The 19,630-nt window shown below is 58.6% G+C and overlaps 6 protein-coding genes across 6 annotated transcripts; 3 read left to right on the forward strand and 3 right to left on the reverse strand.

The window, feature by feature from the left end:
- Positions 1 to 6,152: 6,152 nt before the first annotated feature.
- Positions 6,153 to 7,440, reverse strand: BJ171DRAFT_558910 (uncharacterized protein; the record flags this gene model as incomplete). The annotated part of the gene is made up of 6 exons (XM_053113179.1): positions 6,153 to 6,179; positions 6,299 to 6,375; positions 6,580 to 6,625; positions 6,842 to 7,012; positions 7,155 to 7,189; positions 7,314 to 7,440. 6 exons carry the CDS (start codon positions 7,438 to 7,440, stop codon positions 6,153 to 6,155), a joined length of 483 nt encoding a protein of 160 aa, XP_052965369.1.
- A 133-nt stretch (positions 7,441 to 7,573) lies between these two features.
- BJ171DRAFT_149432 (uncharacterized protein) lies at positions 7,574 to 9,239 on the reverse strand. Its single transcript, XM_053105766.1, has 2 exons — positions 8,620 to 9,239; positions 7,574 to 8,342 (listed from the first exon to the last, which is right to left on the reverse strand). Exons 1-2 carry the CDS (start codon positions 9,154 to 9,156, stop codon positions 7,731 to 7,733), a joined length of 1,149 nt encoding a protein of 382 aa, XP_052965370.1. The 5' UTR covers positions 9,157 to 9,239; the 3' UTR covers positions 7,574 to 7,730.
- Positions 9,240 to 11,978: 2,739 nt separating this feature from the next.
- On the forward strand, positions 11,979 to 13,365 carry BJ171DRAFT_510282 (uncharacterized protein). Its single transcript, XM_053111473.1, has 2 exons — positions 11,979 to 12,042; positions 12,178 to 13,365. The coding sequence occupies exon 2, from the start codon at positions 12,277 to 12,279 to the stop codon at positions 12,937 to 12,939; it is 663 nt and encodes a 220-aa protein (XP_052965371.1). The 5' UTR covers positions 11,979 to 12,042; positions 12,178 to 12,276; the 3' UTR covers positions 12,940 to 13,365.
- A 48-nt stretch (positions 13,366 to 13,413) lies between these two features.
- On the forward strand, positions 13,414 to 14,645 carry BJ171DRAFT_149467 (uncharacterized protein). Its single transcript, XM_053105767.1, has one exon. The coding sequence runs from the start codon at positions 13,779 to 13,781 to the stop codon at positions 14,463 to 14,465; it is 687 nt and encodes a 228-aa protein (XP_052965372.1). The 5' UTR covers positions 13,414 to 13,778; the 3' UTR covers positions 14,466 to 14,645.
- Positions 14,243 to 17,135, reverse strand: BJ171DRAFT_510286 (protein-L-isoaspartate O-methyltransferase-like protein). Its single transcript, XM_053111474.1, has 9 exons — positions 16,846 to 17,135; positions 16,515 to 16,561; positions 16,341 to 16,379; positions 16,154 to 16,168; positions 15,945 to 15,954; positions 15,707 to 15,790; positions 15,539 to 15,633; positions 15,160 to 15,318; positions 14,243 to 14,903 (listed from the first exon to the last, which is right to left on the reverse strand). Exons 1-9 carry the CDS (start codon positions 16,898 to 16,900, stop codon positions 14,727 to 14,729), a joined length of 681 nt encoding a protein of 226 aa, XP_052965373.1. The 5' UTR covers positions 16,901 to 17,135; the 3' UTR covers positions 14,243 to 14,726.
- A 1-nt stretch (position 17,136) lies between these two features.
- On the forward strand, positions 17,137 to 19,183 carry BJ171DRAFT_510293 (tetrapyrrole methylase). Its single transcript, XM_053111475.1, has 8 exons — positions 17,137 to 17,270; positions 17,373 to 17,425; positions 17,458 to 17,537; positions 17,693 to 17,817; positions 18,114 to 18,343; positions 18,434 to 18,473; positions 18,587 to 18,678; positions 18,795 to 19,183. Exons 1-8 carry the CDS (start codon positions 17,161 to 17,163, stop codon positions 19,016 to 19,018), a joined length of 954 nt encoding a protein of 317 aa, XP_052965374.1. The 5' UTR covers positions 17,137 to 17,160; the 3' UTR covers positions 19,019 to 19,183.
- The last annotated feature ends 447 nt before the right edge of the window (positions 19,184 to 19,630 follow it).

Raw genomic sequence — 19,630 nt, forward strand, 5'->3', positions numbered from 1 at the left:
TGTTGGATCCATCAAGCCAGGATTGCAGCTCGTTGATCCGATGGTTGGCTGTTTCGAGCTGGCTGTTCTTGTCATTCAACTCGTGCTGGACATTCTTGAGTTGCTCTTCCAGTTGACCCTTGTGGCTGTTGGATCCATCGAGCCAGGATTGCAGCTCGTTGATCCGATGGTTGGCTGATTCGAGCTGGCTGTTCTTATCATTCAACTCGTGCTGGACATTCTTGAGTTGCTCTTCCAGTTGACCCTTGTGGCTGTTGGATCCATCGAGCCAGGATTGCAGCTCGTTGATTCTGTGGTTGGCTGATTCGAGCTGGCCATTCTTATCATTCAACTCGTGCTGGACATTCTTGAGTTGCTCTTCCAGTTGACCCTTGTGGCTGTTGGATCCATCGAGCCAGGATTGCAGCTCGTTGATCCGATGGTTGGCTGATTCGAGCTGGCTGTTCTTATCATTCAACTCGTGCTGGACATTCTTGAGTTGCTCTTCCAGTTGACCCTTGTGGCTGTTGGATCCATCAAGCCAGGATTGCAACTCGTTGATCCGGTGGTTGGCTGATTCGAGCTGGCTGTTCTTATCATTCAACTCGTGCTGGACATTCTTGAGTTGCTCTTCCAGTTGACCCTTGTGGCTGTTGGATCCATCGAGCCAGGATTGCAGCTCGTTGATTCTGTGGTTGGCTGTTTCGAGCTGGCTGTTCTTGTCATTCAACTCGTGCTGGACATTCTTGAGTTGCTCTTCCAGTTGACCCTTGTGGCTGTTGGATCCATCGAGCCAGGATTGCAGCTCGTTGATCCGGTGGTTGGCTGATTCGAGCTGGCTGTTCTTGTCATTCAACTCGTGCTGGACATTCTTGAGTTGCTCTTCCAGTTGACCCTTGTGGCTGTTGGATCCATCAAGCCAGGATTGCAACTCGTTGATCCGGTGGTTGGCTGATTCGAGCTGGCTGTTCTTATCATTCAACTCGTGCTGGACATTCTTGAGTTGTTCTTCCAGTTGACCCTTGTGGCTGTTGGATCCATCGAGCCAGGATTGCAACTCGTTGATCCGATGGTTGGCTGATTCGAGCTGGCTGTTCTTGTCATTCAACTCGTGCTGGACATTCTTGAGTTGCTCTTCCAGTTGACCCTTGTGGCTGTTGGATCCATCAAGCCAGGATTGCAACTCGTTGATTCTGTGGTTGGCTGATTCGAGCTGGCTGTTCTTGTCATTCAACTCGTGCTGGACATTCTTGAGTTGTTCTTCCAGTTGACCCTTGTGGCTGTTGGATCCATCGAGCCAGGATTGCAGCTCGTTGATCCGATGGTTGGCTGATTCGAGCTGGCTGTTCTTGTCATTCAACTCGTGCTGGACATTCTTGAGTTGCTCTTCCAGTTGACCCTTGTGGCTGTTGGATCCATCGAGCCAGGATTGCAGCTCGTTGATCCGATGGTTGGCTGATTCGAGCTGGCTGTTCTTGTCATTCAACTCGTGCTGGACATTCTTGAGTTGCTCTTCCAGTTGACCCTTGTGGCTGTTGGATCCATCAAGCCAGGATTGCAACTCGTTGATCCGGTGGTTGGCTGATTCGAGCTGGCTGTTCTTATCATTCAACTCGTGCTGGACATTCTTGAGTTGTTCTTCCAGTTGACCCTTGTGGCTGTTGGATCCATCGAGCCAGGATTGCAACTCGTTGATCCGATGGTTGGCTGATTCGAGCTGGCTGTTCTTGTCATTCAACTCGTGCTGGACATTCTTGAGTTGCTCTTCCAGTTGACCCTTGTGGCTGTTGGATCCATCAAGCCAGGATTGCAACTCGTTGATTCTGTGGTTGGCTGATTCGAGCTGGCTGTTCTTGTCATTCAACTCGTGCTGGACATTCTTGAGTTGTTCTTCCAGTTGACCCTTGTGGCTGTTGGATCCATCGAGCCAGGATTGCAGCTCGTTGATCCGATGGTTGGCTGATTCGAGCTGGCTGTTCTTGTCATTCAACTCGTGCTGGACATTCTTGAGTTGCTCTTCCAGTTGACCCTTGTGGCTGTTGGATCCATCGAGCCAGGATTGCAGCTCGTTGATCCGATGGTTGGCTGATTCGAGCTGGCTGTTCTTGTCATTCAACTCGTGCTGGACATTCTTGAGTTGCTCTTCCAGTTGACCCTTGTGGCTGTTGGATCCATCAAGCCAGGATTGCAACTCGTTGATTCTGTGGTTGGCTGATTCGAGCTGGCTGTTCTTGTCATTCAACTCGTGCTGGACATTCTTGAGTTGCTCTTCCAGTTGACCCTTGTGGCTGTTGGATCCATCGAGCCAGGATTGCAGCTCGTTGATCCGATGGTTGGCTGATTCGAGCTGGCTGTTCTTGTCATTCAACTCGTGCTGGACATTCTTGAGTTGCTCTTCCAGTTGACCCTTGTGGCTGTTGGATCCATCAAGCCAGGATTGCAACTCGTTGATTCTGTGGTTGGCTGATTCGAGCTGGCTGTTCTTGTCATTCAACTCGTGCTGGACATTCTTGAGTTGTTCTTCCAGTTGACCCTTGTGGCTGTTGGATCCATCGAGCCAGGATTGCAGCTCGTTGATTCTGTGGTTGGCTTCCTCCAGCGTTTTTTTCCATTGCGCCTCCGATGTTTTCAGTTCCCTGAGCTCCTCCTTCATCTCCTCTATATGTCTCCTCAATTGAGGATCACTCCCGTTCTCACCTCGTGTTGCGTCATTCGCGATGGCTCCCTCTTGATTCCGTCCGCCGTCGCTTTCCCCCTTGTCGTCCCCATTTCCTTTGTCGCTGGAATTTATACCTCCATCTCCCTCTAATTCATCCCTCTCACATTCGTATCCACTTATCTTGATCTCCATTGGAGCCTCTGTCGCTTGATCGCCGCCTTCATCTTCCTCACTGTGCTTCAGTTTGAGTGTATCGATTATCAGAGAGCTTTCTGCGAGTTCTCGCTTTAGCGATAGCGCCTCGATTCTCTGTAGCCGCAGCTGCGTTTCAAGGTCCTTCGTTCGCTTCTCTGCAATATTTCGAAGTCGTTTGCTCTCCATCATTTCACTTTTCAATGAGCGTATTAGCTCGCTCACATCTTCATCTGGCGGTCCGGTATTCTCGATTGTTGATTTGGCCTCACTTCCCTGGGTTTCGTGGATCAACGCGCTGTCTTTTCTTGGATCGGTTTCAGGCAAGGTCCCATCATTTTCACATACGGCATTGGAAGATTGCTTTGTCGGCGTTCCTCCTCGGGAGCCCGTTCCTCTCCGGACCTTGAGTCAATCATGGACATTATCAGTGTTACATAAGGTATACATCAGCTGACGAAAATGCGGTGTCTGGCTTACCAAGCCCCGGACTCGTTCGGATAGACTTGGTCGATGACTGAGACCTCCGGCCTGGGACTCGCGGGAGAGATGAAACTATCGTTGTTTACTGTTAGTTCAATGCATGAGCTTCATATCGTTCCTTCCTCTGCCTTGGGCCATTCTTCTTTACCTCTGTGGATGCGTCCACCCATACATCCGCCGAGCCTTCAACCTCGCTTTGGCTGCAAGCCGAGAGTACGCTTGTGCGTCTGCTGTGTCGATCATCGTTTGCCATTGAATCCCTTGCTGTGACATCATCGAGGGCGTCCTCGCACTCGCCTTCGACCACGAGTAGCTCATTCCAAGGCTCACGGGATAATACGCTTGCGTTTTTGAGATAGTCAACCGGCCGCTTGCCTTCCTTGTCTTGTATGGAGATATCTGCCCCAAATGAAACTAGGATCCGAGCAATGTCGAGACTTGCTTCGGCCGCAGCTAGATGCAAGGCCGTCCTGATGCGGTGTGCATTCTGTCGGTGAGTTCCTGGGTCGAAGACGCGCAGACCCACATATCGAATCACGGGCGCTGCACAACCGGTGTGATAGAATCTCCCCTCTGCGTGCGCACTTACTGGCCCTCGTAATTTCGCTTATTGCAGGTCTTGAGTCTGCTGCACAGATATCCCACAAGCCCAGGCATTTGCAGACGGGTCGCGTGGTGGAGCAGGGTAAAGCCGGTCTGCCAAAACCAGGGCATCATGGGTCTCAGATACGACGAGCTCGGCTGGTTATCGCACAGCAGCTTGACATCATCCACTTGTTTGTTCGTGGGAATCCTACCTTGTCGATAACGGTAATCGAGGCTTGGTGTTCAACGAGATACTTGAACAGCTCCTCTTGCCCGCCCAGCAATGCGTAGTGGAGAGCGCTGCATCCATAAACATCAATCAAATCCACGTCGGCAGAGTTGTTGACAAGCAGCTCTGTAATTGCTCTGTTTCCGTTGATACATGCCTGTGGGAAAGCGTGGTGAGTTTCAAGTTCTGAGACCCCTGTGTCATCTATGCCATTCACATTTCGTCGCATAGCAAGATCAAATACCATACTGGATTGCCACGCAATACCCTATTCCCGCTGCACAATGCCGACAAACACGGGCCCGGCAGCCGACGAGCGAGTATGCGAGACGCGGAGACAAGTGGAAACCAGGCTGCAGACTCACCTGTATCAGCGGAGTGCGTCCTTCGGCGTCCCGGGCATCTGGATTGACCTTCTTCAGATAGAGCTCGCGCTTGTTTGCCGGGGTATATTCGAGCAGGAACTTTGCAATGTCCAGGAGGTCTTTCTGGACGGCAATGTGCAGAGCAGTGAAGCGATGGAAGGTGTCGACTTTGTTGATATCGCGTGAGCGCTGTAGAAGCAGCTTCTTGCATCGCTCGATGTTGTTCTCGTACACGGCCTTTTGCAGCGAGTTGAGTTTCTTTGGGGTAATTGGCGAGGGTGTCTTGAGGGTATCCTTGGTGAAGGCCAGGAAGTCGGCGGCAACAGAGGTGTCGATGGCGAGCCCGGATTTGCGCATGCGCTGCGTCCCAGACGACGGACCAACCTCGGGGAAGGATGTCACGGACGACGAGCGAGATGACCGGAAGATCGAGAATGAGCCAAAGCGGCTGGCGGCCCGCGAGCCACCTCCCTGCACCGAGCCAGCCGTCACAAAGTCGTCGACAGAGCCGTTGACGCTGCCCTCGGCCAGCTTGCTTCGAGACGCCGAGAGCGCACTGCCGGCCTGGAGTTCATGCGTGCTGCCCAGGCCCTCTCGCATGCTTCGGGCGTGAGCAAAAGTAGTGGTTGCGCTGGTAGCCGTGAGAATATCGGGCGGCTGTTTTGCGTGCTGGTGAGACGGCCGAAGAATAATGCGAAAAGGCTGGTGCTGCAAACCTGGCCCCCACGCCACCGGAGCAAATCGACCGGAAGCGCCATTGCTGTCCTCGCTGCATTCCCACGGAATCAGTTCGTGCTCGGAAGTGACGCAGAGTGCCTCCATAGAGACAATCAGTCAAGAATGATGCCAATCTTGCCAATCATGACTGCTGCAGTGCCAAAACAATGCTACAGCCAATATGCTGTTTGGCGGTGCCAGTGCAGATCAAGTCAGTGTTTTGGGTTGCGAGACATGTAGTCAACGCCATCCAAACCGGGACATACGGGTAATGATTTGTTGTCTCCAAGCATCACACGCTGGTCGTGGCCGTCTGGGAAAGCCTGCCTCCATCATCAGTGTGTCCAAGAGCAACACAATCACAGTCTACAGGGCAATTGCGAAAATCAGAGGGCGATTGTGGAGACGAGAGGATGACCCACGGCCTTCGCTCGCACGTTGCCAAAGTGATCAGCTCTGATCCCTGGTAAACTACATGTTCGATTAATGGGAGGATGCCTCGCTTTTTTTCTGAATACGTTGAATGGACTATGGAAAGCAGTGGACGCAGAGACCCATCGGCTTTGACATCACATCGTGCTTGGCCAGCGTTCGGGCTATGGTTTCAGTCTCTCCCACCGCCACGTTGATTCGAGCAGCGATTTCGAATCGTTCCAGAGCATTCCGAGCCATTCCGAGCCATTCCGAGACGGCACAGGCGCACAGCGAGAGCGATGCTCTCTACCCTATGTGACGCTGTGCAACAAGTGCCGACCAGAGAGACATCTAAGGCATGTCCTAGTTCGGCTCAAGGTGAGATGTGGTCCGGCGCTGACACAACTACCCGCTGCGCTGGACTGGAAAAAGTCACTGTGCTGTAGATTGAGACTGATATACATGCAGACGTAGCTGCTTGGGTGCGGAAGGAGGGGATCTGCCACATTGACGACGAGTCGGAGGTGGTTCACTTGTCCAGGGCCGTCGCCAGACACTAGAATACCGATGCAGACAATAGTCAGTGCGATTGTGCGGGCTTCCAGGGGGCTGTCTGTGTCGATTCGGACGGCCTGATGGGGCCGAGGCAATCCGACGCTGCAGCCACAACCTTACCTGATTGACGACATCCAGCAGATGGCTGTTCTCCAGGGCAGCTGCCACTCGTTCCTTGTCATTCAGCTGCTTGTTGACTATGACAAACAGGGCGGTCAAAGCGAGACGCAGGATGCGTTCGTCAGCAGAGGACCATGCACAAATCAAAGCAGTGCAGACTGCAGGCATCGTGGGCGCTCGACGGCAATGACGCTCGGTGGGTCACCCGAACGAAAATACAAAGCAGCTCTGATGGTAAGATCTATGCCCCCTCCTCGGACTCGATCGGAGCGAGTTCCCACCTGCTGCTTCGGATTGATGGGTTCCTTCTCGAACGTAAATATCGATCTTGAGGACAATAGCGCCGGGTGGCGGTCAGATGGCTGAGGTTCGTCTCTTGATCCACACGATGGCTGCATGATGATCCGCTGCAGCCTTTTGCAAAACTGGACCGCCTCTCCAACCGGCGGTCTTGAACGAGCCGCCCTGGATTGCCATGTCCCGTCCAGCCCCGACCTGTGCCTGGGGCCAGAGAGGAAATCACACACCCACACACGCGCCCACCTTGAATCGATCCGGGAGCGATCGCAGCAGTCGCACCCGGATGCACAGTCCGATCAGGGTTGCCATGGAGCAGTGTGGGATCGTCGGAGTGAAGCGAATGTTGACATGGTTCTTGGCCAAGTCGACGTCGATGAGCTCGAGCTGAGTGATGTTGAGCTGCTCGAGTGTCAACTGGCGACGGCCCAGGCGGAGGAAACCAAGGCCGAGAGCGAGCGGGTTAGTATCCATCTGGTGCATTGTGTCCATTTCAGTCGCACTCAGAGAGAGTCTCGGAATTGGATGGGACAATGGCGTGGCCTGCCCGGGGGCTTACGGGATGCTCGGGATCATTGATGTGTCGGATCAGCTCTGTCGGCGGCAGCGTTCTGGATCAGTATCGACCTGGGATCGGGCCCATAGTCCACGGACTGCAGGACAGGACGGCCGTATCAAGCAGTCGGCCGACACAAGGGACAGGGACCAGCGCCCATACCAAAGATCTCCTCGGCGTCCAGCGGGTCCGGAGTGGACTCGTCGGCGTCCTCGGAGCGCACGGGACGCACCCGCTTTTCGCGGACTTCGTAGACCGTTGGGTTGGCGTTGATCAGCTCGTCAGGCATGTCGGGAGAGGAGCAGGAGGGAGAGATGGGGGGAGGGGGCGGTGCACGATTCGCTCTGTCGGGCCACGGATCTCGGGCGAGGGGAAGCTCCAGACGGGGGAAGCTGCAGATGGGGACCAGCGTCGGCGGGAGAATGGATTTGCGCAACAGCAGAATTTGTCATTGTTTTCGGAGGCGGCCCCAGATAGCACCCATCACGTGCGCGGCTGCGCGACGGTTCGCCCGACTGCCGTCGGTGGCGATGCGCGTGGCGAGCATGTGGCAGGCGGTGGCGGGATGTGGCGTCTGTGCTACAGCGGGAACGCAAGCCACAGCGACTGGCCCTGGACCTGCCACAAAGCCCCCCTGGTCGGCCCCGCGTCGCGCCGGTGGGCCAGCTGCTGCTGGAGGATCGCCAGCCGGGTCTGCAGAGCCGTCTGCTGCTCGACGAGGACGCGCAGAAGCAGGTCCTTGGAGCATGCCCCGTCGCCGTCGGGGGCCGTGCAGGTCTTGGTGCCGTCCGAGCCCGTGGGTGGGTCGGGTGTCGCAGCGCAGGCTCTGTCCTTGGTCTGGGCGGCCTGGAGCATCTGCACCTGCGCCGCCAGGGTCTGGCATCGCTCCTGAAGAGCAGCAGCGGCATCGAGGCTCTCCGCCAGTCGCTCACCGAGGATCTTGAGGCGGGTATTCTTTTCGGCAACACGCCCCGAGAGCACCGCCTGCAGCTTCCCGACAATGTCTTTGACCTGTTCCCTGGCGCCTTGCTCTGGGTTGGGGCTCTCGATGAACAGAGACTCTCCGTCGACAGAGAGGCCGTTCAGCTCCTCCAACATCAGCGCCACAAGGCCGTCGTGGTGATGGCTCTTGAACAGCCTCGAGAGCCCACCGAGCAGCCGGCCGCGATCCTGTCTGTGTTCGGCGGTCGTCTTTTCGAATCATTTGCGGGAGGCACCAGTCAGTCGTCCATCCAATCCATTCCTCAGCCCCGGCCCTCCGGATACCCTCCCGCGTGGAGCCACTTTGCCAAGCAGGGTATCTCCCACAGGCGAGGGTATCTGCTGGCTCTAATACCCCCCGCGTGCCAGCCCAGCAATCCGTACATGGAGACTGCACCGCAGTGTCGGCTGACATCGCTGCACCACGCATCCCGCACTTGGACCTCGCCAAAGACTGGTCTCGCCTCAGCCGCGAAGGGTATCCTACCTCGGACGGGGGTGTGACTCGCGCAGAAGCAAGGGCCGCAGGAGGCGGATGCGAAAGCTGATCGAGGCCTGTGGCTGACCGCTCGGCGATAGCCTCGAGATTGCTGGGGCCAGGAAACGACGAGGGCTGTTCGATGCGGCCCGATCCGGTGCCGGCGTCGGTATTGGTGTCGGTGATGGCATCGGTGATGGTCGGAGTGGGACAGACGACGACCGCTTTCGCACGGATCGTGCTATCTGTGCCAACATGGGTGATCGAGCAGGCTCCAGCGACAGCACCGTCTGGTGTCGTTGTGCTCGGCTTGGTGGCATTCGTGTCGGCGAGGCCTCGCTCCTTGCGTATTTTCTCTCCAGTGTCGGCGGGCTCCTGGGCGAACTCAGATCCTTCTGGCTGAGACAGAGGGCCAGCCGGCCCGATCGGGGCAGGCAGATGGGGTGGTGATGTCGCCTGGACCTCGCCCTTGTCTGGGGTCACAAGTGGTGTCCGGGCCAAAGTACCAGCGATCGCCGCGCTGGTGCGAGACGACTGATGAAACATGGGAGGCGGATCGGAATAGGTGGGGTACCGAGCCAACACCGCCTGGAGGGTCCGCAGAGTGTCGGATGGGCCATCACCGTCGGTCCTCGGCAGCAGGTCCGAAGGTACCTGTCCGATGCGATCGGCAATGTCCATATCGGCCCCAGCCGAGACGAGCAGTTCGACTAGCGGTACGCTGCCGGCCTTGAATGCCAGATGCAGAGGGGTCCTGCAACAGTACCGACGAGCGGCCAAAGATACGTAAGCCTGCTGGATCTGATTCAATTGACCCGGAAGTCGACCCGACGAACGGATCTCGAGCCACACCACTCGAGATGGTCCGATCCGGCCGGCCTTTCCCACCCGTTCCCACGACTCTCTGTGAGGGAGCGCCGTCTTGCCAAAATAACGGTGCGAGGGACTTACTGTCCAGAGTTGTCTTGGCGATTGACAAGTGACTCGATGCCGTCAGAGTGATCCAGAACAAATTTGCACATTTCGGACGAGTCCTGGCGAACGGCGTGGTGGAGGAGCGTCGAGCCAGCCTGGGAACGGCACATGGCCATTTCAGGTAAGCAGCAAAACTTGGGGAGGACAGACCCAAGCCGATCGGAAGGAGAGTATGGCAGCAGGAGCCCGGTCCGGATGCGATTGCGACATGTTCCCTCGCCACTCCGATGCTCACCGGATCCACCAGCGCAGGAATGGGACCTTGGCCGGCAAGCAGCTCGAGAAGCCCTTGGTTCCTTATCAGCACAGCATAGTGGAAGGCCGTGAGCCCGCAGTGGTCGGCAATGCCAATGTCCGCCTTGGTCTGGACGAGGAGACTGGCGATCTCAGTGTGTCCCAGGAGGACAGCCTGGCAAGACAAGTACAGGGAAGGTTCAGGACCAGCGATCCCATGACCCGATTCTGCGGAGGCAGATACGACGCATGACCGAGGCAGGCTGCAACTGGTGCAATCTGGTCTCATCCTGGGCAAATGGAATGCACAGCCCACGGATTGCGGAGCGGGTGGATTGACGTTCGATGGCTGGTGGGATCAATGACCAACGACGGTCCTGGCCCACATGATACGCGGTGGTCAAACCGCCGTGAGACAGATCGTCTCCTTTGCCGGGGTTGGTCGATTCAGCTCGGGGCAGAAGGTCGGAGCCATTCGCAGGCGCAATCGCTCTCGGTTGGAGAGTCGGAGAGCACATCCCACTGCCCTCCCCGAGCCGTGAGAACGAACAGGGCCCCCCCTCGCCCCTTATTCCTCGGAAAGTACATACCCAGGTGAGGGCTGTCCGCCCGATGGCGTCGGGGAGGTTCACATCTGTCGTCTTCATGGCGGGACCCTTGAGTTTCGACCTTGACGAGGCGTCCCAGCGGTACTCCACCAGAAAGCGGACACACTCGGGCAGCTGCCTCCAGACGGCCAGATGCAGAGGGGTACAGCCGTGACGGGAATCCAGTTTGTTAATGTCCCTGCTGGCGTCGTAGAGCAGCTTGGTCATCTTTTTGATGTCGCCGTGGAAGACGGCTCGGTGGAGGGTATTGAGACTGGCCGGGTCGACGGATGGCGACTGCCGCAGCACCTCCAGAGGCAGTCCGAGAACACTGGCAAGCCGCTCGGCAGGGGCGAGATCGGGCTGCTGACCGGCGAGAGGCTCTGACACTGAGCGCTGCCGCGCCTTGGGGAGGATGCTATCGGAGAGGGAAGAGATGCTGATTTTGCGCCGGAGGGAAAGACGCCTTGACTCGGTCGGGGCTCCTGAGCAGACCGAGGCTGACCGAGTATGCTGCTGCTGCTGACCCGAGCGCATGACTTTTGGGCCAGACCTTGAGAGCCGCTGGTGCGAGGGCTAGTGAGACCTGTGTTTCCAGAGCGACGCACACACTCGGCGCAAATTGTAGCGGTATAACACAGGGAAGGTTCGCCCAATAACCGGTTCGGGAGTTGTTTGCTCGAGGACACCCAGCGGGACAGCAACGGCGACGGCGAAGGACGAAGGCGAAGGCCGCTGCTGAGGCTGTGCTGATGACCATCGCGACAATCACAACAATCACCACGATCACGGCAATCACGGCTGCGGCTGCCGCGGCATATGTGCGCGCTGCCGACCTGGACGAGCGAGACGGATGGAGAGGCATACGGAGCGAGGCCGCGATCGAGATTTCCTCGCTGCTTGGGCGTATTGCGCGCTGGAGCCCTGTGCAGGAGATGGTTCTTTGTCAAGGGCCGCCTCCATGGCACCGACCAGCCGAGGTGAGCAAGCATGGACAAGGAACGGAGCGAATCGCCCCATTCCCCCTCCCCAACAAGCGGCAGCCGCGATACGGGCTTGCGACTCGGGGGAACAAGAGAGCGTCGCCTCCCCCTCCTCGCAGGCCCTCACAGGGAAGGCGGCGTAACGTCCCGCCTGCTCCCTCGCTCCTTGCCGCGGCCAGATGGATTTGTGCTCGGGCTGGCTCGCGGTGTATCGCCGCCAGCCGGCACAATGTCCACAGCCCGATCAGCAGGCGGGCCGACCCATGGCCAATCCATGGCCGATGCCTGCGTCGAATCGATGCTCGAGCACCTCTGTCGGGTATCTGCTCAAATGACTGCGTCGAGCTCCGGCTCTGCTCGCTCCCCCTCGCCAAACAAGGTCCGTTGGGAGATATCCCCGTCCATACAGACCTGGTTGGTGCCCATTGATACCCCGTTGGCTGCTCGGTCGGCCGGCCAGCCAGCACGTTCACAGACCATGGCCGCCTGTCCAATGGCACTGCGCGGCTGTGCCTCCCTCGCTCGCTCCCGCGTCGATGTCCCGAATCGCATATAAAAAGGCCATCCTGGTCCTGCTGCAGGACATGGCCAAGACACGCTCCTCAGTCTCTCCCTTCTATCGACACCCAGCCTCTGCGCTCATCCCTGACCTCGTAATGCATCCTCGCTTTCGTTCCTCGACCGGCTCGTCCTCATACCCGGGATTCTCTTGGTCGAGCAGCTCACAGTCCATCCCCATCCCCGTCCCCATCCCTGCCTTTTCCTCGTCCCGCTCGTTCGTGCTGCAGGATTATCACAGTTGCTACGATAACTGCCGGCATCGCAGCGACCCAAACCACTGCTCCCAGACCCACCGGAGCTATTCGGGCGGCCAGAACGGCTCCCCCATGACCCCTCACGAACCTGTCGCTCAGGCGCCGGCCCGCATCCAATCCTGTGACTCGTATACCCATGAGATGCCGGCCGACTCGCAAGCCCAGGTCCATTTCTCGGATGCCTGCCAAGACGGCTGCACAACCCTCTACCCGGAGAATGCCCGGGCTACTCAGAGCGCCCACAGACTCCATCACCAGACGCACCCGCACCCGCACCATCCCTTTCACCAATCTCAGTTCGATGGATGCCATTCCGGCACGTCCGGGCTCCCGTTTCCTGTCGACAACAGCCAGTACACCGGCGCGCCAACCCGCCCGGCGAGCGAGCCTCTCATGCCGCCCAGCCCGTCGCCCGACCTGTCGTCGCTACCATCTCCACAGAGCACCATCGATGACGACTTTGGTGCAAGCCCGCTGCTGTCTTCTCCCACCAGCAGCACCGAGGTCGCGACCGAAGTCGAGATCGGTTCACCGCGACCGTACGAGTGCCCGACCTGCCATATCCGGTTCCAGCGCCGCCATGATCTGAATCGTCACTGCAACATTCACTCGAAGGAGCGACCGTTTTTCTGCTCTCGCTGCCAGCGCCGGTTCGTCCGCCGAGATGCCCTCAGGCGTCATCAGCGGATGAAGAACGAGACCCGCCGGTTCCGATGCGTCGCAACACCGCAGTGAGCGTCGCCTCGTTGTCCCTCGGCCACCGCCAGCAGGATGTCTGCGCTCCAAAGCAGGCCTCGATCCTCAGCCCCGCTCCGCTGCTCTGGTACACATTCCCGTTCCACATCATTTCCTCTGGCGAGTGCGCCTCTCCCCCACCACCGTCTGCGCCCAGCCCATTGCATGTACTTGCCAGCATACCATCTTTCGTCTGCATTTCTTTGGCCCTCTCTAAAGCAACAGTAACAACAGTAACAACACCAATAGCTCTCTGATAGAATCAGCACCGAAACCATAGTCAGTCAGATCGCTTTTCTTTTCCTTCTCTCCGTTTTTTTGTATTGGCATGCTTTCTGTTGTAAAAAAAAAAGTGGAGATCCCCTGGTCTCCAGCAACAGATCAATAAACAACATGCTGTAGTGACACCGCTCGCTCTTGGCCTCGATGCCATGCCACGACATGCCACGACATGCCATGCCACGTCGCTGCAGACAGGGGTGGTTGCTTACACGCATCGGCTGATCTTTGCCGCTGTGCTCCCTGGCGGGCTGGAAGCCCGCGCGTCGCCAGGCTTCTTGCCACGCGTCGGTCTGGCGATGCCGGACAACAAGGCGGACCTGCCGCCCTTGTCGCCGGGGCGCCAAAGGGGCGAAATGTGCGTCTGTGCGAGCCTGGCCGTCCTGCTGTTTCCTGCGAACTTGGGGCTGGGCGGCCTTGTTCGGTGCAGAGACACGGACCCTCCCTGCAACGAAGCGGGAATGGGCGTGGCAATCAGCCTGATTGACGAGGGAGGACGGGAAGGTGGCGGATCCGAGCTTTGTTGTTGAGGTCACGGAAACCGAGCGCATCACACATGTATGGATGCGCTCCGGACTGCAAGGTGCATCGCACCACGGCTCGGGCGCACGACGTGGAGGGCAGTGCTAATGCGGTGGCGGTGCTGGTTTAAGCTGGTGCTGGTGCTTAAGTTGGTGCTGGTGCTTAAGTTGGTGCTGGTGCTTAAGTTGGTGCTGGTGCTTAAGTTGGTGCTCGTGCTGGTGCTGGTGCTCGTGCTGGTGCTGACGCCTTGCAGAACGGCGGCCGCTGCTCCAAACAGCGACGCCGACTCTCTGGCCTTTCCCCCAGGCGGCCGAGACTGGGCACGCCTCTCCACAGTTCAGGGTGGGAACAAATCATCCACCAGGGTCATATTGCTCTTGTGCTGGGCTGGCCCTTCAAGCCACGTCCGTCGGCATGGGCGGTCCTGGACAGCGACGGCCCCGGGCCAACGGTGGCGGTTCTTGCCCCCTGTGTTGGTGCCGGTGGCTTGTGCCTGGTCGCACCTCTCTGAGCCCAAGGCGGCTGCTCAGCTGCTCGCTTGCTTCTCGGCTTGCTCCTCGGCTTGCTCCTCGGCTTGCTCCTCGGCTTGCTCGATTGCTCCTTTGCTCGATTGCTCCTTTGCCTGCCTGCTGTGGCTGCGACTCTCCAATCGTGTTTCGTCTTGGCGGTGGATCAGCTGTCCACGGCAACGGCCGAGCACGCATCGCACCGCCGGCAGAGGTTGACCTCGTCTCCTCTCGCTGTGCACGGCCCTGGCAGCGAGGCTTGGCTGTCAACCCAGCCACCCCAGCCAGGAGGATGCGGCCAGCCCCCCTTGTCGCCACCAACAGCCACGCCGATTTTGCCGACTTGCCGATAGCCGCCGCTCGGATGGAAGGCGGACGAGCTTGTTGTCATTGTGACTGGTGCGGGACACCCACCGGCGTCGCTCGCAGCGAAAAAGGAGCTACAATTGGACTCTGGATGACAGGCTCGTGGGATGTTGGCTACTGGCCCTCGAGCTGCTTCGAGGCGTCCGTCAGCGGCACGTAGCGAACATCCATCCACCTCTGCTTGGTGATTTCGCCTCGCTCGTTCTTGGTGTAGATGAACACGGCCTGGTCGCCGCGGCATGGGCCGACAGGGACCATCATGCGGCCACCGACCTTGAGCTGGTCGAGCAGCTGTCGGCCAGCAACCCGTAGAGCATCCGCAGGCCATGGGAAGGGGCAAACGGGAAAGGGCCGTGTGTTAGAGGTTGCGGGGGGGGGTGGCAGAAACGCAGAGGCCGATCAGTGCATGAGCGCCGTGGGCCATGCTCCACCACTCGTCCCTCCCCTCATCCACATTCAGCCTTCCGTGGTGCGTCGGCTGCGTCTTGCTGGCAATCGTCAGCGGCCAACGACACCCGCTCCCGCATCCCGCAGCCCCAGTGCTTACCGCCTGTGGGACGGGGTATGCCGCCGCCCCGACGTGGATGGCTTCGTATGGGGCCTCCGCCGCGTACCCGTTCCTGCCGTCGCCCTGGACAATGTCCACGCGGCCGTTCTCGAGCAGCTCGGGGTGGTCCTTGGCAATGTTATGTTGGCTCAGTTGCACCTGGCCGCAGACGACGGGTGAGCACTGATGAAACATGCGGTCGCCGAGCGCACCAGAGACGGCACCCCGGTCCTGCCAGACCAGCCGAGCCAGTCAGGCACACCGCACAGGATGCCATACGCGCCGAGAGATCATGCAACCGGGCCCCAGGGCCGCCACCGCTGTTGGCCCACGTTTCTCGCCGCATCAACATCAACCAGAGGAAGCTCGAACCGCTCACCAGTTGAGGGATATGCTCGATCCCGACGACCTTGCCGGTCTCTCCGGCCAGAGCGGCAAAGCATGCCGTGAGATAGCCACTTCCGCAGCCAACATCTGCAGTTCCAGAGGGTGAGTGATTGGACCTGGAGGCTGCTCTAGCATTAGCGAACAGATGTGCGAGACTCACCCAGGACGCGGCTGCCTTCATGAATCACATCGCAGAGGGCCTCGAGGGCAAAGGCATGCATGTGAGGGGCCGATATGGTTGCTCCTGGTGAGTTGGGTCGCAGACCGGGTGGTTGAGCCGTTGGTAAGTATTGGAAAGGCGCACACTGGCTCACGGTTCACCCTATCGCTCGCTGCAACAATCCCTCGGGCGGATAGGATCGGTTGCCTCGCTATTCCTTGAATGGACTCATGCCTACCATACTGAATCTGCGGTTTGTCCATCGCAACGTATCCAGGCCACCACGTTTGGTGCGGCAAACGTTAGGCAAGTTGCAGCATGTATCCTACGCAACCACAGCTGTAGACACAAACGCAGCCGCCGCGGAAATGCAAGACTTGCTCTCCCCCCGCCTCCTCCCTGGCGATCAAAGCAGTGCATAATCCACCAAACAAGTCCAGGCTTTACCGAGAACGGGGCGTCCTGTGTTGGGCATGTGTCCATGTGGATACAGACCATGGCCGAGACATGGTGAGCAATCGTTTTCCAAATGCTTGAGCACCCCTCACTTCCCGGCCCGCTGTGATATGCAGCAGGAGCAGACCGACACTCGTGTAGTAGCAGCAGCACCAGGATGGACTGCTCGATCATATACCGTGTATGGCTGATGGGAACAATAGTTGGCCCGGTCGACCTGGGTGCGGAGGAGCAGCCAAAGGTGAGACGACTGGCTGGTTGGAGGCGGGTGGTTGATGCTACGTCCCTGGCGGACATGCTGGCGGCTCCATTGGCGCTCGATAGCGAACGGAGGATCTCCAGAGTCACTTACGGCGAGCATTGCCTGTTCGACTGCGGGTTTGGTGATGATGCGGGCTCCTGTCCGCCAGAGAGATGCGATGAGCCGGGTGAGCTTGGCTGGGGCCATCGGCGCTGACGTCCCTTGCAAGCGAGAGACCTGCACATGAACTTGGCTGGTCTCCTGGCCCAGACACTCGGACTCGCTGCACCGATCGGTTCTCGGCAGCGGCTGCGACTCCATCCGACGAGGCCTTGCACGCAGCGCCCGAATATCCAAGATCGCTCTGAGCCCCATCCTGCTGCTGAGACAAACACCGCTCGCCTCCTCCGCCCCCCACCAAGCCAAACGACCGTGCACATACTGGCCAGATTCCTGACGAGCTCAGCGTTGGACGATCCGGTGCATCTCCAGGCCATCGTTCGTGTGTTAGGGGATAGATAGGTGAGGGGGGGGTATGTGGATTTCAGACAAGCGAAACTTCTCTCGTTGCTGGCGGAGCGATGGATTTGAAACCCCGACGGAGAGCGCCCTGGAATCGTCTCGGTGCTGCTTCCAGGGGCTGGCTCTGTTGCTCCGGCCAGGGCAGAGTGTGGCTGGCCACGCTCAGCGCCACAGTGCTGCGCAGTCATGTGCGGCATGCAGAAAAAAAAAGTCCGCCTGGTTTTCAGCGCGGTGGATGCCATTGGCAACGATCGGAGCAGATCCGAATCGCACCCTGGATCCGAATCGCATTCCCATCGTCGTTGCAAGCGGTGCAAGAGAGAAAGAAAGGAAAAAAAGATACAAGTGGGTCGATGGTCGTGCGGCTGCGCCGGGGCTACGCAAGGGCATCGCTGCCTCAAACGCACATCGCTCTCACGGCTCACGGCTGCATCATTCCTGCCGCAGGTCATCTTGGCACACGAGCAAACTCGAAATGGTTCTGTACATTGTTGGACTGGGTCTTGCTGACGAGTACGACATCACCCTGAAGGGGCTGGAGGCGTCAAGTCGTGCGACCGGGTGTATCTGGAGGCATACACTTCGATCCTGATGGTCGGCAAGGAGAAGCTGGTATGTTTTTGCCATCCGGGCCGTGCCCAAGACTGATCCATCGGGACACAGCATCGAGAGAAAAGCTGGCGGACCGGCTCGGAACCGATGGGCCCACTGCGAATACGTCGGGGCCGATGGACTGACTCGTTGGCTGGGTGCTTGCTGGCTGGTAGGAGGCGCTCTATGGGAAGGAAATCATTGTCGCCGACCGAGAGACGGTCGAATCCGAAGCCGACTCGATCCTGGCCAATGCCGATAAGATCAACGTCGCCTTTTTGGTCGTTGGCGATCCATACGGGTAAGTCTGCGGCTCGCATGACTGAGGAGCGTGGGACACAACGCCGAGCGGGCGATCGACGATACCAAGAGCCCCCTCTTGAGCAAGAGCGCATTCGGTCCCAAGAGATCTGCAAAGGGCGGTTCGGTCGTGTGTCTCCAGTCTCGGCCTCGCTGCTGGCTTGCAATGGCCATGCTGTCTCAGTCCAAGATCGTTGGGTCTGCCGGACTTGCTCGGTCTATCTGAATGCTGACGCACTCGACTCGCCCGGCTCGCTCTGCCGACGCTGCAACCTGACGTTGGATCCGTGGTGTCAGCGCCACCACCCACATCGACCTCGTCATCCGGGCCAAGGAGCTGTCCATTCCCGTAGTCTCGATCCACAACGCCTCCATCATGAATGCCATCGGCTCGTGCGGACTGCAGCTGTACAACTATGGCCAGGCCGTGTCGATTGTCTTCTTCACCGAGACTTGGAGACCCGATAGCTTCTACGACAAGATCAAGCAGAACCGGGCCATCAACCTGCACACCCTGTGTTTGCTCGGTAAGTCTCGGGGAGGGAGGACGACGACGGAGGTGTTGGCAAAATCTCGGCGCGGTTGCTGATGGACTGCGGATGGCGCTGGATTCTCAGATATCAAGGTGAAGGAGCAGAGCATCGAAAACATGGCCAGGTAAGCTTGTGTCGCAGAACATGGCCCTCGATGGAACGGCATGGTTTCCCCCCCCCCAAGAAACCGACTCTGTCGCCCGGTACGACTGACCGTATTCCGTGTCTTGTCAACAGGGGCAGAAAGATCTATGAGCCTCCACGCTACATGACCGTCAACCAGGCTGTCGAGCAGCTGCTCGAAGTCGAGGAGCGCCGGGGCGAGAATGGTACGTTTGCATGCAAGGGAGAGGGAGAGGGAGAGGGAGAGGGAGAGGGCACCAAGACTCAGACGAGGGTAGGGCTTGTCCTTGAAACTAACCCGCTCGCTGCGATACGCACACAGTGTACGGACCCAACACCATCGCCGTGGGCATGGCCCGCGTCGGTGCAAACGACCAGAAGATCATCTCGGGCACCCTGGCCGAGCTGAAGGAGTGCGACTTTGGCGGCCCGCTGCACTCGCTGATCATCGCGGGACAGATGCACTTTTTGGAGGCCGATCTGGTCAAGTCGTTCGCGGTCAACCCGGAGAGCTTTCAGAAGCACGCGGATGTCTCGGACCACTAGACGCTGATGCGAAAGCCGGTGCGCCATGAACCTGCGCCCAGAGTCAATACATGAGATTTGGCGCAATCGGCAGTGCAGAAGGCTGGCCGACCCAAGGAAACGGGGCGGGGCAGCAAGCGTGTTGACGCACAGCGGTATCAAACCAAAACAGTGGTCGGCTGCGGGTCCTGGTCGATGACCCAACAAGCACCCTGATCCGTCCTGTGTTGATGCCGGATCGCGCCGTGTGCGAAGACAGCAAGGGGGTCGTGTGCAGTGCTGTGTCGCACTAGGGTCGTGCTGACACGGCCCTGCCACACGGTGTGACCAGATTGTGGCCGCTTGCTGGCTTGTGCGTGGCGGCGGCGGGTTCAGTTGGGCCGAGAGACACTGTGCCGTGCTTGGTTGCACAGCGTTATGCAGAGTGGGTCTGTGGCTTGGGGCAGTGTGCTGTTGTGCTGTGTGCTGTGGATTGCAGCGTTACTGTGCAGCACGACTGTGCCATACAGTGCCGTTGCCACCGCTGTGCTCCCGATTGATCAACAGGTCGCACACATGTCACACGGACCCGCGCCCCCGCACGCCACCGCCCAGCTCGGCACGGCCACTGCGACTGCAGCTCCAGCATTGTGT

The sequence above is a fragment of the Polychytrium aggregatum genome (genome assembly GCF_025602895.1).
Source record: "Polychytrium aggregatum strain JEL109 chromosome Unknown BJ171scaffold_25, whole genome shotgun sequence".
Taxonomy (NCBI): domain Eukaryota; kingdom Fungi; phylum Chytridiomycota; class Chytridiomycetes; order Polychytriales; genus Polychytrium; species Polychytrium aggregatum.

What these genes read in the sequence shown, in the direction of transcription:
- BJ171DRAFT_149432 (XM_053105766.1), bottom strand. Translation starts at nt 9,156, where the DNA reads ATGTTTCATCAGTCGTCTCGCACCAGCGCGGCGATCGCTGGTACTTTG. An exon ending in GAGTCACACCCCCGTCCGAG is followed by an intron (nt 8,343 to 8,619) that starts GTAGGATACCCT and finishes TGATTCGAAAAG; the next exon opens with ACGACCGCCGAACACAGACA.
- BJ171DRAFT_510282 (XM_053111473.1), top strand. Translation starts at nt 12,277, where the DNA reads ATGACCCCTCACGAACCTGTCGCTCAGGCGCCGGCCCGCATCCAATCC.
- BJ171DRAFT_149467 (XM_053105767.1), top strand. Translation starts at nt 13,779, where the DNA reads ATGGATGCGCTCCGGACTGCAAGGTGCATCGCACCACGGCTCGGGCGC.
- BJ171DRAFT_510286 (XM_053111474.1), bottom strand. Translation starts at nt 16,900, where the DNA reads ATGGCCTGGAGATGCACCGGATCGTCCAACGCTGAGCTCGTCAGGAAT. An exon ending in GCTCGTCAGGAATCTGGCCA is followed by an intron (nt 16,562 to 16,845) that starts GTATGTGCACGG and finishes TCTGGCGGACAG; the next exon opens with GAGCCCGCATCATCACCAAA. An exon ending in TCGAACAGGCAATGCTCGCC is followed by an intron (nt 16,380 to 16,514) that starts GTAAGTGACTCT and finishes CTCCGCACCCAG; the next exon opens with GTCGACCGGGCCAACTATTG.
- BJ171DRAFT_510293 (XM_053111475.1), top strand. Translation starts at nt 17,161, where the DNA reads ATGCCATTGGCAACGATCGGAGCAGATCCGAATCGCACCCTGGATCCG. An exon ending in TCTGTACATTGTTGGACTGG is followed by an intron (nt 17,426 to 17,457) that starts GTCTTGCTGACG and finishes ATCACCCTGAAG; the next exon opens with GGGCTGGAGGCGTCAAGTCG. An exon ending in GTCGTTGGCGATCCATACGG is followed by an intron (nt 17,818 to 18,113) that starts GTAAGTCTGCGG and finishes CCGTGGTGTCAG; the next exon opens with CGCCACCACCCACATCGACC.